Raw genomic sequence first — 18,159 nt, 5'->3', positions numbered from 1 at the left:
TTTCATGTAGCCAGATTAGTATATGTGCGTGTGGCAAACCTCGTTTTTGCCATTCCACTGAGTACATCAAGCATCGTACTGACCCAAACACTTGAAAATTTACTATGTAGTTTTTATCAGTGATTTCAACTTTTGCCGGAAGACACGGGCCGTAATGTCATGTCTATGAACCGCCGATTGTCCTTGAAGTAAAAGCTGCAGTATCTCGTCCCAAGATTGATTACATGTAAATGTAATAAATAAATCTGGACGACCATAGAGACGAACATACGCAATAGCATCTTGAGCATATTCATGCATATGACGGGGACTGCCAGCATATGACGAGGGTAAAATTGTTAATCTTCCAACGTTTGTGGTAATACCGTCATTTATAACTGCATCTCGCAAATGAATGTATTGTTCAGAGCGGAGCTTGGTCTGATTCAGGCGGATATATAGCAAACGCTCTGATTCAATTTTAGCATACATATCAACGACGAATTGGTGAAACAATTGACGGCATTTTAAAATATAATTTTCTTCATCGCGCCGAATCATTAGTCTATAGGAATAATAATGCATTGCACTGCATTTCTTATTCATTTCTTTGTTAGTGGCTGGATTCATCAATTTAATATTAAAGTGATAGCCGTCGGCTCCATCCCAAAAAATGATAGGATATTGTAGGGCATCGTAGCATCGATGAGTTTCAGCAATTCTTAACAACTGAGCGTTTCGCTTATGAAGAATAATATCTCGAGGTAAAAACCACTGACCACTGACCATAACGATTACCACTTCGTCGATAGTTGGAGCATTGTATCTACGCACATGTTGGCAAGGAGGCATTTTGTCAGCGGAAATAACAATTTTATGCGTATCAGTAGGCATCAAATCGAAGGCTGTTTTGAACAGACGCACTAAATTATTATTTTCGTGGAAAAGATGTTGCAATTGGGAAACGATTGTCCTTTCAACGTTGGGAGAAATTTCGCAACGTGCATTCAATTCAGAATTTCTATCACTGATGAAGTACAATTGTAAAAATTTATGATTCTCGCCTGAGAATGGTAGAAGGGACCCTGCTTTATGATAAATTTGCCCTTTTACTTTGAAAGTAGGCATAAATTGATCTGGATTTTCGATTTGGGCACCGAACAACTTCATTTGGAAGCATGAGTTATATTTTCTGATCTGTGATAAAAAACGCTTAGATTCTGACGTAGTTCCAGTAAGCAAAGTCTTCAATGGCTCTGGTGGTGCAGCCAATAGAGGAAGTTTAACTTTTCCCGAGGCGCAACACATTCCCATTGTTTCACCATTGAATTTCAAGGCCTTGCAATAGGGACAAATTTTAGACATAGTCCCGATTTGAACACATCTACTCAAGCTATAATCATCGACTGGGCTGTACCTGAATGCCAGGCGATAACTTTCAGGTTGCTCTGATTCCTCGGCACGCTTTCTTTTCTTACTTTCTCTATCAGCAGCAAGCCTGATTTCTTGCTGTTCTTGTGATTCCTCGGCACGCCTTCTTTTTTCACTTTCTCTTTTAGCAGCAAGTCTGGTTTCATGTTGCTCTGGTAGTTCCTCGGCATGCCTTCTTTTTTCACTTTCTCTTTTAGCAGCAAGTCTGGTTTCGCGTTGCTCTGGTAGTTCCTCGGCACGCTTTCTGTTCTTTCTTTCTCTATCAGCCTCAAGCCTGTTTCCTTGCTATTCTTTTGATTCCTCGGCACGCTTTCTTTTCTTACTTTCTATATCAGCCTCAAGCCTGTTTCCTTGCTGTTCTTTTGATTCCTCGGCACGCTTTCTTTTCTTACTTTCTCTATCAGCAGCAAGTTTTTTGGCATAGACTCTTTGAGGATCTTCCTCGGCTGTTGGCATTGTAAGTTCATCAGTCATTTTACAGTTAAACATTAAAAGATTTCTACGTGAACGCATGTCTTAAATATCTTTAATGACATCACCGTCATAACAAAAATGACGACAACTAACTTCATGACGTCAGTCAACACACAAACATGACGTCACCCGACAGACAGACCCACACACACAGACAACTTATTTTTATATATATAGATAGAGACATATATGTATATATATGTATATATATATATATATATATATATATATATATATATATATATATATATATATATATATATATATATATATATATATATATATATATATAGACCAGGACACCGGGACACAAATGACGACCGGGACACCGGTAATATAATTGACGACCGGGACACTCAAAGAGAAATTACAAACTGGGACACCGGGGCACAAATAACGACCGGGACACAGGGAATATAAATGACGACCGGGACACTGGGACACAACTACAACGGGGATACCGGGGGCACAGGGGAGATATATAAATGACGACCGGGACACAGGGAATATTCGAAGAGAAATTACAGACCGGGACTCAAATGACGACCGGGTTACCGGCACACAGGGAATATAAATGAGGACCGAGACACTCAAAGACAAATTATAGACTGGGACTCCGGGACACAAATGACAACCGGGACACAGGGAATATAATTGACGACCGGGACACAGGGACACAACTACAACGGGGACGCCGGGGGCACAGGAGGATATATAAATGACGACGGGGACACAGGGAATGTTCGATTAGCAATCAACAAAGCTCAAGGGCAATCATTAGAATAATGAGGTATAGATCTGAATACGGATTGTTTTTCCCAAGGACAATTATATGTTGCATGTTCAAGAGTCGGTAAACCTGACAATCTATTTATATGCACAGACAATGAGACAGCGAAGAATGTTGTATATTCGCAAGTTTTACGTAGTTATATTCACAGGTGGGACACAGGGACACAACTACAATGGCGCGTAACTAATATGGCGCGTAACGACTAACGCGCGCGGAGGGGGGACAAAGCGCCCCCACCAACTAGGTGTTGGGGTGCCCCAGCATTTAGTATAGATATATAAGAAGATAGATGGGCGGGAGTAACTGCTGCTGCCAAGATTAGTCACTATCATTATAGATAAATTGGTAAGAAAAACTCTCCTGGGCTTAGATTATGCTGACAATTTATACATCCTAAATGAAAATGTGGGCGAAATGAATGTACTCTTAGATGTTTTGCTAGTTCAGGGGGCTAAAATAGGTTTGAAAATTAATGTTAAGTAGACTAAGTCATTAAGGCAAGGTATTAAGTAAAGATGGAAAGATGACACTGGGTAACGAAAACATTGATCAGATGGGCAGATTCACTTACCTTGGTAGTATTATTATTATTACTATTATTATAAAGACAGTGATAAAGAAAGTGACAAAAAACAGTATAAAGACAGTGTATTATTAAAGAGCAGCGAAGGTATTGAAGCAGAATAGCCAAAGACCAGGTTTTTTTTTCACAGATTAAAAAAAGTATGGAAGAATAAGAAGATAAGTCTGCCAGCCAAGACTTGAAGCTAGAGTGATGAAAGTGGTCAAATGAAGACATAGTGCTGTAAAGTATAGGCAATCTGAAAATCGGATGAAGATTTGCTAGATTTTTTCCAGAGAAATTGCCTATGGATAGTTCAGGGTGCCCAACTGACTTACCATATTTCACACAGTAAGTTGTACGAAAAATGTGGGTCAATCACACTTTCTAGGTAATCTTACTTCCTAAGGATAAAATGGAAGAGAGGTTGAGATGGATAGGGCGCGTTGCATGGACGAAGGATATCAGATTACCGAAGATTGTCTTTTTCGCCAACCGTGAAGGGTTAAACAGAAGTCAGGTCGTCCTCGTCTGGGGTGGAAGGACGCCATAAATAAAGGTTGAAAGGAAACGGGATCTTCCCTGGAGGTTGTAAAAAGGGAGGCTTTGAATAGATTGGGATGAAGGAGGAGCGTGCCTAGCTATTTTGGCCTCAGGTGGCTTGGTGCTGCGGTGAGCTGTTAGTAGTAGTAGTATTGAGATTTGTTATTTACCGTCGATATTTCAAAACAATTACATTGTTCAAAATTACAATATTGTGAATAAAGTGCAATACACTTTTGATAGAATTTGTACGGTTAAGAGAGAGGGAATGGGCAGTAATGATGAAAAATATCTTTTCCCTACTAAACTGTTACTATTAAGATTAATTGAAGTGTATACCTTTCAAGAATCACCTGCAAATAACGGTTCTTCATAACTTAGCAGTTTTTTTTCACACTTTTTTAAAATTATCGGCTAGTGTGCTCTAAAATCTGTTCCTCATTGAATCAACATAAAAAGTATATTCTTTCGATATAAACATCCCTTTTACCCTAACTGCTCTTTAAAGTAACAATGAAAATATATACCACACACAAGAAAGAGCCCTAGGCTCTTTCTTGGGTAGACATTGTAAAGAACTATCTCGAGTTGCAACTGACGTCATCGTACCGTTCTATTATACGTTGACTTTTGGTTGTAACCTAGGATTAAGACCTCTTATTGACTTGTAAAAGAAGATATGACTTTTTGTCAAAAATTTATTTGATTCTTGAAATTATGTTTTGTCAGTTGGAAAAATATGTAGATGCAGCCATTTCCTTTAAAATTAGCCCTTAAGAAGCTTTCTATGATGTTCCAGTATCCTTGCAACAGCGGAAGAAAAAAGGGACAACAGACACATCAGATGTAACCGTACAAAAAAATAATTTTTCTTGTTGTTCAAGCAAGAAAAGTGTAAGTTTTCTTTATTTTTGGCTTTTTTTGGAGTTCTTGACAACTGCAATTTAATCGGCGTACTTCTATTTTAGTCTTATGGTATTTTTGGAGTATTTTTATAGTTTCAGGGTAGTTCATCATTTCGTAGTCAGCTATAAATTACAGTATTTTTGTACTACCAAGTTTCTTTGCTTTTTTTGGTTACTAACTCCACTAGGCTATAGCTGCCACTGCAACGATTATGATGGTAATTTATTTAAAGAGAAACAAAATATGGAAGCATAATAAGATGCGGAAGGTTTATAATTGCCTTAGAATATTGTAAAACAACTTACTCTAGGTTACACGACAAAATCAGATCTTTGATTTGTCATGATTCAACTAACAAAACGTGTTGAAATGAAGAAAAGAAAGTCTAATTAGTGTCAGACAACATTTTCTGCAAGTCAAATTTTAGTTGATTTTAATATTGGTATAGAGGAGGTATAATATTGAAGAAATTCACAATAGTTGGAAGAATAGTTAGAGTGAAGTAGATTAGAAGTAATGCAGCCAAAAATACTCAGAGCTTTTTCAAAAAAGATTTCCTTTCCAATTAAATTTGAGAAATTTTGAAAACTATCAAAAGCAAATTTATGTGGCCTGGCTGTTAATGGTAAACAAACAAAACAATTAGAAATAAACAACAAACATGAAATGAAAAGTCTCATGGAAATTTACCTAGTTTTGGAGAAATTTTGACAAGAAATATATACAAGTTTAAAATAATCTTAAAATGGTTGCATTAACTGATGAGAACAAAGGGCCAGTTATACCAGCAAGGGTTATCTTCACGCTTTTTGGCTCTGCTGGGGTTGCAATACTATATGGACTAAAGGTTAATATGTCTGTCGCTATTGTAGCTATGATTAATCATACAGAATTGGCTAAGACCAATCATTACGATCTGAAACTTGATCAGATTAACAGTACTTATGCATGTACAATTCCATCTTCAATTAATCCCAAAACTTCATCAAGTGAAGATGGACCCTTCCTTTGGGATGAACGAACCCAGGGATTAATACTTGGAGCTTATTTCTGGGGATACATTATGACACAGATGCTTGGTGGCTGGTTAGCTGAAAAATATTCAGCAAAATGGGTATTTTGGACATCTGTCACTGTTAACACTGGTTTAACGATAATCACCCCAGTTGCTGCAATATATCATTTTGGACTCGTAATTGCTGTTCGGTTGATGGAAGGATTAGCAGCAGGTCTATCCTTGCCGGCAATGCATGTTCTATTGTCAAAGTGGGCACCTCCAACTGAAAAGTTAAGAATATCATCATTCATATATTCAGGCATGTCTCTTGGAACGGTAGTCTCCTTACCCCTTTCAGGAATCTTAGCTGGAAAACTTGGTTGGGATTGGGTGTTTTACATTCAAGGCACCATTTCAATCATCTGGTGTGTTTTATGGATATTTTTAGTGTTTGATTCTCCACTGAATCATAGATTTATCAACTCCGTAGAAAAGCAATTTCTTATTGATTCCATGAATTTAAATACGTCAGTCGAAGGCTTAAAAAAACAAGAAGTTCCTCCACCTTGGACTGATATCTTGAAATCAATGCCATTCTGGGCTATTGTTTTTGCTCACACTTGTGGCAACTGGGGTTGGTACTTATTTCTAGTGGAGCTTCCAACATTTATGAAACAGATTCTTCGATTTGACATTGCTGAAAACGCCGGCTTGTCTGCACTTCCACACGTTGCTATGTGGTTGTTTAACCTGTTCTTAAGCTGGATCATGGAGAGGCTACGCAGGAATAACACTATTAAGCAGTCAACTGTCCGGAAAATATGTACGGGAATCTCTTTTCTCCTTCCTGCAATATGCCTGGTTGCTGTTTCTTTTTCTGGTTGCAACCGACTCGTTGTTGTAATTCTCATGATTATTGGTGTCATGTTCGTCTCTGGAATGTACTGTGGATACTTGGTAAATCATGTGGACATTGCTCCAAATTATGCAGGTATTTTGATAGGTCTTACCAATACAGTGGCAACCGTGCCTGGATTTATTGTTCCCATCTTTGTTGGAGAATTGACGCATGGCAATCAGACGCACGAACGTTGGCAAATTATTTTCTGGGTCACAGCCGGAATTTACGTAGTAGGATTTATATTCTACACCATATTTGCGTCTGGTGATGAACAACCATGGAATAAAAAACAAAATACTGGTAAAGACTCTGTCTAGGCTAGTGATTTTCTAAGAAACTTAATATCAAATATTTCTCAACTGTTTTTTTTTGTTTCTCTCACTTGTAATCTCTTTTCTATCTCATTCTCTTTTTGAGTATTTTTAAAAATTACTTTTGTGTTTTCTTTAAGATTGTTAAGCCTGAAAATTTATCTTTAATATCATTCAGGAAGATATTGTTTCGTAGGCAAAGCAGAACAATTTTGAAGATAAACATTTAAATCGTTTGGACGATGGATGAGCCTTTAAGTTGAATTAGTTTTAGGCTGATGTTAAATTAATTTTATGTAAAGAAAAATATTTGCATCAGTTATTTAACTCGGTACATTATATTACTTTTTGACGTCAAGTATCCAATGAACAGATGATCATACTTACATTTGGATCAAATCTAGTTAAGACCAAATCCAGCAAAACTTAACCATGTATTTGCAAGTGCGTCAATAAAAACTATCAAGTTTGGGATAATCACCATTTGAGGATCCATTTAAAAAATTTTGGAATTTTTTTATATTTGGTTAAAAAACTAAATTTGTTGTTGTTCAAGCTTCATAGAAGTTAAAACTGATAATTTAATAAATGATTTGGAAAAAGGTAAGCAAATTAGCTCTCAAAAGGCCTTACCAATTGGGATTAGTTCGTTTTTCCGGAGCTAGTAAAGCGCAAAGCCCCAAATCAACTATTATTGCTAAAATCCGGGACGGAGAGTGACTTGATATCCAATAGTATGCTTCCAGGTTCGAAGGTGTACTGTGCAAAAATTCACAATGAGGATATCAAAAAAGTCTGCATGGAGGTACCTACATGTGTTAAAGATAATTTGGATATGAGTGTTTATAGAAACAGTGTGGAAATTAGTTTAGTTCCAAGAGCAAAAGTTATGGCGATTTGTTCTTTAAAATTTAAAAACTACACAGTTAGAGTAAAAAAAAAACGAATATTTAGCCATATCGGACAAAGTCTATGTACGTAAAGATGGTCTCCTTTAAATTCAATTATAGGCAGGTTGGAGATGGAAAGAGATTTTTTTAGCATTATGTTTCGTGTATACACAAGGCATAGTTGTTGTTGTTATATTTTCCATGTATGGAACCATGTTGCCTACTTTGGATTCATTAAAGGTATCCCGGTTGACTTTCGAGCAGATGATACACGAACTCTAATTACTAATAGATTATTGATAATCTATATCTAATCTTAATAACTAATTTATTTTTAAACTAATTAATCTTACAACTAATATGATAAAAAACGACAATTCATACAAGATATAATTGGTAGAGAGCGGGAATTTTCTCTAATCTATTTAATACTAGGATTGTTATAATGTTATTCTTCTTTAAACCTACACTCTTGGACATCTGGAGCTTCTCTAGTTTTTTTCTTATTTATAAATAAATTTGAAACGTCAATATTCCATTTTTTTAACACTCTCTCTACCAGTTATATCTTGAATGAATCGTCAAATTTTATCAAAATCCTTTCATTCACTACATTTGATTATTAGAATAACTTTTTACTTTATTCTCTACTTCATTAAAATTTCCAGCACTTGAAATCTCTTTTGATGTAAAATTTTTTAGTTAGGTAATATCTATGTTTCATACCCTATTAAATTGGAGCTTTCAATCAGAAATAATTTTTTATTCTTTTCTTTGATTTAATTTCTAATTTTACTTTTAATTCAGTTTCAATTTTGCAGTGATACTACTTTTTGTCTTTTCCTCTTTTTATATTTCGATAAGATGATCATTGATTCCATTGAATATTTTCAGTTTTTTCCAATAATCTTTAAATTGTAGTTTTTGCAAAAAGACCACAATTCAGTAATTGTATTATGTGGCAACTAATTTTTTATCCTAACGAGTTTGGATTTTCATTGTAAACTGCTTTTTAGTTATTTCTGCAATGTCAGCCATTTATTGGGAGCTGATTTTATAAAACAAAATACCACATCTAAAAAACAGTCAAGCCTGATGTGTTTCATTGGTTGCTATTTATTCCTCTTGAGACTTTCTTGAGAATGTAGAAGACTATGAGTATTTATAAGAAGTCTGTAAGCGTTTCTAATTATGTTTAATAAACACAAGCTATATCTACCATTTTAAATTGTGTGAAAAGTCTCATTTAAAATTTCTCAGATAATCTACAATCAACTGTCTAGATTTTTTCACTCCTCAAAAATATAAGCCATTTAACCTTATTTTTGGACCTTCAGTATCGAGAAATGCAGTTATCAACTTTTATGGAATTATGCCTGATTCAGACAGCGATAGCTTGCAATCGGTGGGTGACAGAAAACTGGTTTACTTGCCCGTGCTAAATTTCACACAGACTAATTTCGAGTCTGTAATCAAAGATGAAGTGATAATTAAGTATGCCGTTGATTTTTTGACTGATCAGTCATTTCTTCTGCTAAGGTGGAATTTTGGAACACATTTAACAATGATATACAGCCAACAAAACGTATTGATGCTAAGGTGGCGTCCAATATTACAAATTTGTAATTGTACCGTTGGATATAGCTAATAACAATTTTGCCATAATTTGTCAAAAGCTGTATTGTTAAGTCTTAACAAGTAAAATATGTGCGACCGATGTTTACGAAAAAGTGAAAGGAATTTGAATTATCTTTAACGCAGCATAAGATACAAACTATTTGTTACCTTAACTTCTTTACGAAAATGTTAATTTTCTTGGTGAATATTTGGTGTGCTGGGGATCGATTTCACTTGTCACTTGCAATATTTGACTTACAGTATAACACCGGACAGGAGATGTTACCGGACTATAATCTCTTTAAAATATGAATAAGAAAAAAAAAATATTTTGTTATCGGTAATTTAAGAAATAAACACTCTGAAAAAAAATTCCTAAAATATATTTGTCTTTTTGTCCTTTTCTTCAACACCAATAACCAAACCAGTTCAAATATTGAAAATAACTTTTTAATGTACTGGGCAGTTGACTTTGACGGATGCATAATGTTATTCTTTCATTCTAGATGTTAAGACGTCTTTATTGTTATGCACCGATCAGCACAAGGATAAATGCAAAAAACTTATTACAGCTGACGCTCCGAAGCTGTATTTAAAATAAGAAATGGAAGTTATTTATGAATCTCATTTAATGACTGAGGAAGAGCACATTGGCTGTTCAAAAATCAAAGTAGATCCTGTTTTCCGAAATTGTTTTTCCTATGAAGTCAAGAAAGAAGGACTACCTGGCTTATTGGATATCGCTCCTGCATCAAGTTCTGCTTCAGATGTTCATTCAAAGTCAGAATGTGAAAAGCCATTCAAAAATCTTCAAAGCCCTTAATCCATAAGGGATATGGTAACTTCTAATAAAGAAAACCGTTATGAGAGTCAGTGTTACAAGAAGTGCCTTGTGTTTAACGAAGGTTTAGCTTCTAAATTAAATGGGTGTCAAAATTAAATAATTCCAAATTTTGTATGAGTTTTGTCAGAAGTGTAAATTTTGTTATTCATATTTGTTTATTTATTTATTAATATTAGATACGGTAAGGTTTCAAGCTTCTTGTACTAAACATAACAAAAAAGTAATGACAATGCTGACAACATAATATTCACACATACAAAATCTATGAAACATAAAAACTACAACAGACACTGACAAATAATACTGTAAAAGATTTAAAAATGATTTACTCTGAAAATGTGTTTCTGCTAGTTTTGTTTTGAATCTGTTGATATCATCTGTGGGGAATGTTTCAGGTGGAAAATCATTCCATGGCTTCCACACCCTGCTGTAAAATTAATTTTTGCCTATTTTCCTTTTCGAAAGTGAAGGGTACAATTTATGAGGGTGATAACGGGTCATGTTAGTTTCATTAAATGTGAAGAAATGTGTGTATTTATATTATCAATGCCTTTGATTATATGGAATGTGTTAATAATGTCTTCCTTATCCCTTAGGAATTGAACACTTGGCAATCCCAGCCTGCGTAGTCTGTTTTCATACGGCAAATGTTTCAAATATGGTACAAGCTTAGTTGTTCTTCGCTGTACTTGTTCAACTCTTGCTCTGTCTTTTTTATTCAATGAATACCATACTAACGAATTGTATTCGAGTATGGGTCGAACTGTTCATTTCTAAAAGGCAATGAATGAACGCAGATTAAACTTACGGAAATTACGTCTGAGACATAATAGCTGATAGTTTACCTTACGAGTTACTTCAGAGACATGCCTATCAAAATTAAGACTACAATCAAAATGAACACCAATGTCACGGAGATTCTGAACCGGTAAAAGTGAATATCCAGCGAGACAGTGACGGTAACTTTGTTCTACTTTGCGAAAGTAATGGACGACCCTACACTTATTTTCGTTGACATACATGAAGTTGATAGTACACCAATTGATAGTAATCCAATCTTTTTGAAGCAGTGAAGTTTCATTTGAATTTGTAGAGGAGCGGTAAAGCTTTACTTCATCTGCAAACATTTTAACTGTAGAATGGTGGATATCAAGAGGCAAGTCATTGATGAAAAGGCAGAAGAGTTCCGAAACAAGGCAACTACCTTGGGGAACACCTTATGGTACCTCTTCTACCTTGTGGAAACCGGAAATCTTGGAAAACGATTAGTGGAGAGATTTTGATGAAACTTGGTGGGTAGAATAAGCAATTGTCGTAGATACGTGATTGACATAGCCAGACTGAATCCACTCTCTTTGGAGGAGCTAGGGAGGGGGGTCCAGTGCTTTAGCGAGTTCGGTGGTTCTGGACCAGCTAGGACAATAAAAATTGGTAGGTGTGTCAGGGACCTGCACAAATCGACTTGATAAAGTCGTTATCAGCGATTCGAATATCTGGGGGGCTGAAGGGAGAGGAAAAATTAGAAAAAATTAGGTATTTTTAACTTAGGACTGGGAAATCGGATCTTAATAAATTTTGATATTTACACAGACCTCGGGTCTCAGAGCTCATATTTTAAATCCCGAACGGAATTAAGCCTCTGATTTTCCTTTTAAGCCAATATATTGATGCTTAAAATTTTGCTCGACCTCATACCATATAAGCTCTTGGCTCTTCCGGCCTCGTCACAAGTGCCATATGAGTTGATATCTCTTTTTAGATATAAGTAGAGCTAAGATTGGCAAAGAACCTGAAAATTGTTTAAATTTTGCTTTTTCTTACACTTGTTCAATTACAAACTAGCTTACAATGAAACAGCAACTCCTAATAAAAGTAAGAAGGAAGGTAACCATTGCCTCTGTAATTCAATATGAAGAAGAAATTATATTATAGATAACGAACCATTATATTATAGATAATTTTTAGTTATTATAATTTCAGGTCTAACAAAGTCGGGCAAATCATACGATTTGAGCCTTCAAACTGTATTATACGCTGAATGTTTTAACAGCTCGAAAAACAATACTGCTAGTTCCTGCAGTGGTAGTAGTGATAGTGAACATTATTACACTGCTTGTAGTGATAGTGAACATCAAAGCATACGAGTTTCACGTTTTATAATATGTTGTTTGGTTTTTTGAATATATATAAGTTAGTGTATCTTTTTTTATCTGCAAAACAGGTAATGTCCGTTTTTTTTACTTATATGAATAATTAGGAAACAGAGCTTGTAATACAAATATTTGTTTGGCGCAACTTGAATGCCTATAAAGAAATATTGTATTCAACAAAAATAACAAAACAAAAATACTGCTTCTGCTACCAACAACTTGCCTTAGAACCAAGCCACCTGAGTCTCTCACAGCTCTCATAAAGTTTGCTTTTCTACTAAAACTTTCTTTACGAAATAACTCTATCCTAACTGCGGAAGAAATATTATCCCCTCTATTTGTTTACTGTTGTCCATAGCCACAACTTCTTTCTTCCATTAATGATTTAAGTTGAACGGCGATTCCCTGAGGGGAAGACGCAGGTGCATGTTACGTAATAAAGAATGTTTTCCAAAAGATGCAGATGTTAATTACGTAAAAGGAAGTGTTTTCTAAAGAGGATTAAATACATCTCAGAAGAGGACAAAGCATCACCTACAATCACTTGCAGCGTCCTGCCTGTCAAATAATCACCAATCCAATTCAACAATCTGGCACAAATTTAATATACCTCACACTTTTGAATTAAAAGCGGAATGGAAATTTTATCAAACGCCTTAAGCCTTGTCTTAACTGGTGTATCAGCTTGTCTTAATTGGCAGATAATACCAGCCTCCACCTTGAAAATTATTTTAGAATAAAGAACCCATGAAGGAAAGCAAAATTTCGGTCCTTTTGCCAAAATTGCTTCTTGCTGAATAGTCAAGGACTTGATGAAACGTTCTTGATATTAGGACCAGAACAAAATTGAAAAACAAAAGGTATCAGAAATTCTAAACCTCTCAAATAAAAGTCCATTTAATTTATCAACAAACAGAACCATTGAAAGGTGAAAACCATAATTAAATGACTTGAAAGCTATGTTCTTAATTTTTAGGAAAATTTCTGAGAAAAAATTATTGGAAAAGGAATTCTCATGATAACTAATATCTCGAACTTTATTGAAACGTTTCTGTTTACTTTCAGCAATTACATGGTATAAAACCATGACACTTAACTATATTTGCACGTTTTTTAACTTGAGAAAATAAAAATTCATAGATGCGGCTAAATTTTGCCCATAAAATTGACGAATAAAAGATGTAAGGCCAAACTGGCCAGCCATGACAAACAAAAATGAATAGAAGGAAGATAAACGGGTATATGGCCCGTAACCAAACCAAAGACAAACAACAGAAACCAAAACATTATTTCCCCCATAAACAACAAGGCGTCTTAAGTGTGAAAAAAAACAGACTAAAACTAAAAAGATAACTAAAAAATTTATATAAAACTGATGAGGGGGATATGCACAGTGAAAGGGGGATTTGCAATCTAATATTAACGATAAAGCTAGCAAAGAATCCGAGCTTATTAAATTCACAATTACCCACCCCAAGTGTTTACAGAACACCACTGTCGTCAGCATCAACTCGTTGCTGACAGCCTTAGTAATAGCTGAGTCCATTACTTAATTTATGATTGTTTCATGTTTGTGCATTGTTTATTTATGTATTCTACAGTGTTTTTAAACTTAACCGAGAAAGGTTTTTTACTAAATAGTAACTTTTTTTCGTTATTGCTTGAAGAAAATATCCTATTGAAGACTTAGGGAAGAAACGGGCTACTATTTAACCACTTGGTACACCCATCCCCACCAGGTGGAAGAGTGCAAATGTGGTCCCGGGATCGGGACAGCTAGGCTGCTACGTATTCTGTAAATTATTAATTCAGAATAATCTCGTCCTTAGGCTCAGCAATAAAAGAGGCTATATTTGTCGTTTCCTTAGCAGGTTAGGCATAAACCAGCTTTGTGCAGCTCTCAACATGGTTGTGTTTTATAGCTTTATTAAAAATATAAGTTGTATCAATTTTAATTGGTTGTAAGAGGCTAATAAAACCAATAAAGGGAAGAGTTCCTTACCTTTTTTTTAGGTGAGAACTAACATTGTAAAACAAAGGAAAGTAGAACAGGAAGAAAAACGGATATGGTTCCCATCTGCGTCTTCTTATACTAACACAAGAATAAAAAGTGAAGACAATTGTAACAGTGAAAGCTTTGACCAGATTAATTAACAAACGTGAAAAAATTAATAATCCAACGTCAGCTTTGGCTCATTTTTGACGGCACCTTTCAACAAAGAGACTTGATTCTCCCTTAAAAACGATCAGAAATTAAATTAATACACATTTAGGCTTGTGTTTTTCACAAGTTTTCTAACATCCCTTTCCCACAGGAGTCTTTAGAGGCGAGGGATTGGCGGGGCACTCGTATCCATTGCAGAAACTTTAGGGGTGGAAATTTGAAATAAAATAATCTAATATTTATCATCATTTTATAGTTTTTAAAATTTCATTGTTATAAAAATGACCCTCATGGTTCAGGAGTCTTTCCTGATTATTGGAATGCATAATCAAACTTGGGCGAAAAGAGCTAGGTACTGAGGAAGAGCCGACCCCCTTTATATACATGGTAATTTCTGCTAGTTTTTTTTATTTAATTCCGATATACTGTAATTCAAGTTGGAGACAAAATCAAGAAGGTATTGTCACGGATCGTGATAATCACGTGCATAGGTTACATGTAACATGAAATTTAGCATAGGCCATTATGGAAATTTTGTTTAAATGAAGACACTCGGAAGAATAGCTCATAATGGAATAGCTCATAATTCATAATATTTATAAGACTCTTACAGGCGCCGTATTGCCTTCATTAAAGCCCTGATGTTTCTTAAGTATTTTAGCTAAATAGCTTTTTTTTTATTTTTTTTTAATAAATAATTTTGAACATAAGAAGATTTTTTCATTACGTTCAATAGAAAAAGAGGTATAACTAGTTTGTTTCTCTCCCCTGATCAAAAATTTGTCTTCCCTTTTCAGGATCAAAGAGGGATGTTCATCGCTCCGTATCGTTCAGAAAGTGCTGCAACATATGCAAAAAAAAAAACTTCTACATAATTTGGATAGTGAAGTGTAGGGGTTCCCTGGTGAACGACTGGTAGTAAAGTACCATGCTTGAAGGAATGATCAATTGAAATATTTTAAGTTTTTGTTATTTTTATGACTTAGTGAATTATTTTCTAGTGGACAGTGTAAACAAATATAGAATCATTTTGCAGAACAGTACATATTTCTATAAATAGAAATAATTGCTCGTTTAGAAAAAGTAGTCAAAAGGACCTTTTGACAGTATTTTGAATGCTTCCACTTGTTCTGCTCTTATTAGTGTTGAAATTTTTATTTTCGTCAGTAGTGGTTTTAGTTGAAAATTCTTAGCTGTTCTGAATCTCTATCAGAGCAAACGCTGGTAGAATCGTAGGCTATCAGACCGTAGGTGATGTTACTTAGTTGAGAATCCCCGTTAAATGGTGATCCTTTTACTAGGAAATCAATAACGATGTGGGTGTCTTTATAGTCTCTCGGCTTGGACATTTCCTTATGTTGTTCACTAGCACCCTAGAAAACCTGACACATACCCTCAATCAAAAGATTTAATGCAGAGCAGGCTGGTTAAGACAGAACCCATAGACCTTTGAACCTTTGTCATACCATTTCCACCGGTGAGGACATTTGACATTTTGAGACAACGCATAATCTCCTGCTCATTTGAGACTTCTTTGTTCATAGGCTTTGTGTACAGTTTTTGAGTTGAAAAATTTTTACATAATGTAGAATTGATTCAGCAGCAATGGAACTTTCTTCGAGAGAGAATTCGGAAATAAGAATAGCATGTCGCACAGTGTCAACCAAAAAATGGCTATGTATTGCCCTTTTGGTTTCTTTCCCACTGAGAATGAACACTGATGAAGATTGATCTTAAAAAAAGTAATGACAGATTCTACAGATGATAAATATATCACTTTCGTGAAAAATCTTGTCTGAATGGCTCCTCCCTGGCCAATTTGCTATTACTGATTAAACGATCATTTTAGGAGAACCGGGATCATTGAAGATCTACTCGATCGTGTGAATCTGACCATCGTCAGATGCGTGGATTCTGTTTAGCCCGATCCTGCAAAATTGTGAATTCTGGTAGTCAGATGAAGGATTGGGTAGTCCGATCCTGTAAAATGTTCGAAGGGTACAAAAATGAGGAGGCTACTTGTCAAATATGCTTCGGGATGTTAAGTGACACCCTTAACACCCTTTCATGTGGGCACATTTTCCACAGTCAGGTTTGTCCAATTATTTATGATTTTTTTTTTAAGTGTTGCTTAGCTCAGATGATAATTATAGTTATAGTAAACAAATACAAAGTAGAAACAATAGGGAAAATCTTTGACTGACAAAAAGAATGAAGTGAGATGATAAATTAATTCAAACTAAAGAGAACAAAGTGATTAAATGAAATTTCTCAGAGCAAATCTTGCATTTTTAGTAGCCTGTCTCAAAGGCATTTTCGCAACTGGTTCAGTACTGATATAAATCGGTTTAGTAAAATATTTTGTTAGATTATTTTTAAATAAATTTGAGTATAAAGTATATAGTGAATACTTACTATATAGCTTGCAAGAGTTATATGTGGCATCAATAAAAAACGGTTTGATATTATATTTTTTAATATTAGTCCAAGTTTTTTACATAACGATTTATGCATATGGATACACATCGAAAAAACAAAGAATTGTGTTGACGTCCATGTAAAGAGTTTTTAATTTGTGCAAAACATTAGTTGGATTTTTTAAATAATGTGTTGAGTCACCAAAAGAGGACGAAATGTTGTTGCCAACCATTTTCTTATTTAGTAACTGGTGATAGAATAGTTGAAAAGATAGGGCGAAGAGCATTATTCTTGTGGATCTTAGGCAAACCATACAATTTAGTGCAGAACAACCTCTATAAAAAAATTGTTAAAAAATTGAGGGTTTACTTATAAGTTACTTTTGAGCACTTCCAATTCATTTTGTGTATTTTTCCGTGGGATCAAAAACCCATTTTTTGTGAGTATTCTCATATGAAACAATGGTTTTCATTTTTTGGTTCATAGTCACTGTTATGCATTATGACGATTTTATTGCCTTTATCAGCTTTGGTGCGACTGAGGTTTTTATCTTGTTTTAAAAGTGTAAGGGCTTTTTACCTCATTTCTAGTGGTACTATTTTCAATTTTTTCCTTTAATTTTTTCAGGTTTTGGCTCTAAGTTCTTGCGAGGCTTCAATTTTATCGATAGAGGACATAATACCAGCCTCCACCTTGGAAATTATTTGAGAATAAAGAACCGATGAAGGAAAACAAAATTTAGGCCCTTTCGCCAAAATTGCTTCTTGCTGAATAGTCAAAGACTTGATGAAACGTTCTTGATATTAGGACCAGAACAACATCGAAAAACACAATTTATCAGAAATTCTAACCCTCTCCAATAAAAGTCCATTTAATTTATCAACAAATAGAACCATAGAAAGGTGAAAACCATGAAAAAAAGATTATTGGAAAAGGAATTCTCATGATAACTAATATCTCGAGCTCTATTGAAACGTTTCTGTTTGTGTTCGGCAATTACATGGTATAAAACCATGACACTTAACTTATCATTTAATTTACTTTTATTTTCAATACTAAAGTGGGTGTTTAATCTAGAATATTTAGAAAGGACTGCCTCTTTTTAATAATTTTTTTCAAAAAGCTCGCTGATTTAATAGACTTGCACGTTTTTATAATAGAGAAAAATGAAAATTCATA

The 18,159-nt window shown here is 34.8% G+C and overlaps 1 protein-coding gene across 1 annotated transcript; it reads left to right on the top strand.

Annotated features, from left to right (window-relative positions):
- Positions 1-4,913: 4,913 nt before the first annotated feature.
- Positions 4,914-7,526, top strand: LOC136040618 (sialin-like). The gene has a single exon (XM_065724894.1). The coding sequence runs from the start codon at positions 5,434-5,436 to the stop codon at positions 6,901-6,903; it is 1,470 nt and encodes a 489-aa protein (XP_065580966.1). The 5' UTR covers positions 4,914-5,433; the 3' UTR covers positions 6,904-7,526.
- Positions 7,527-18,159: the final 10,633 nt, after the last annotated feature.

Source organism: Artemia franciscana, chromosome 21 (assembly GCF_032884065.1).
Source record: "Artemia franciscana chromosome 21, ASM3288406v1, whole genome shotgun sequence".
NCBI lineage: Eukaryota > Metazoa > Arthropoda > Branchiopoda > Anostraca > Artemiidae > Artemia > Artemia franciscana.
This window is presented reverse-complemented; position numbering and strand designations above follow the sequence as displayed.

What these genes read in the sequence shown, in the direction of transcription:
- LOC136040618 (XM_065724894.1), top strand. Translation starts at nt 5,434, where the DNA reads ATGGTTGCATTAACTGATGAGAACAAAGGGCCAGTTATACCAGCAAGG.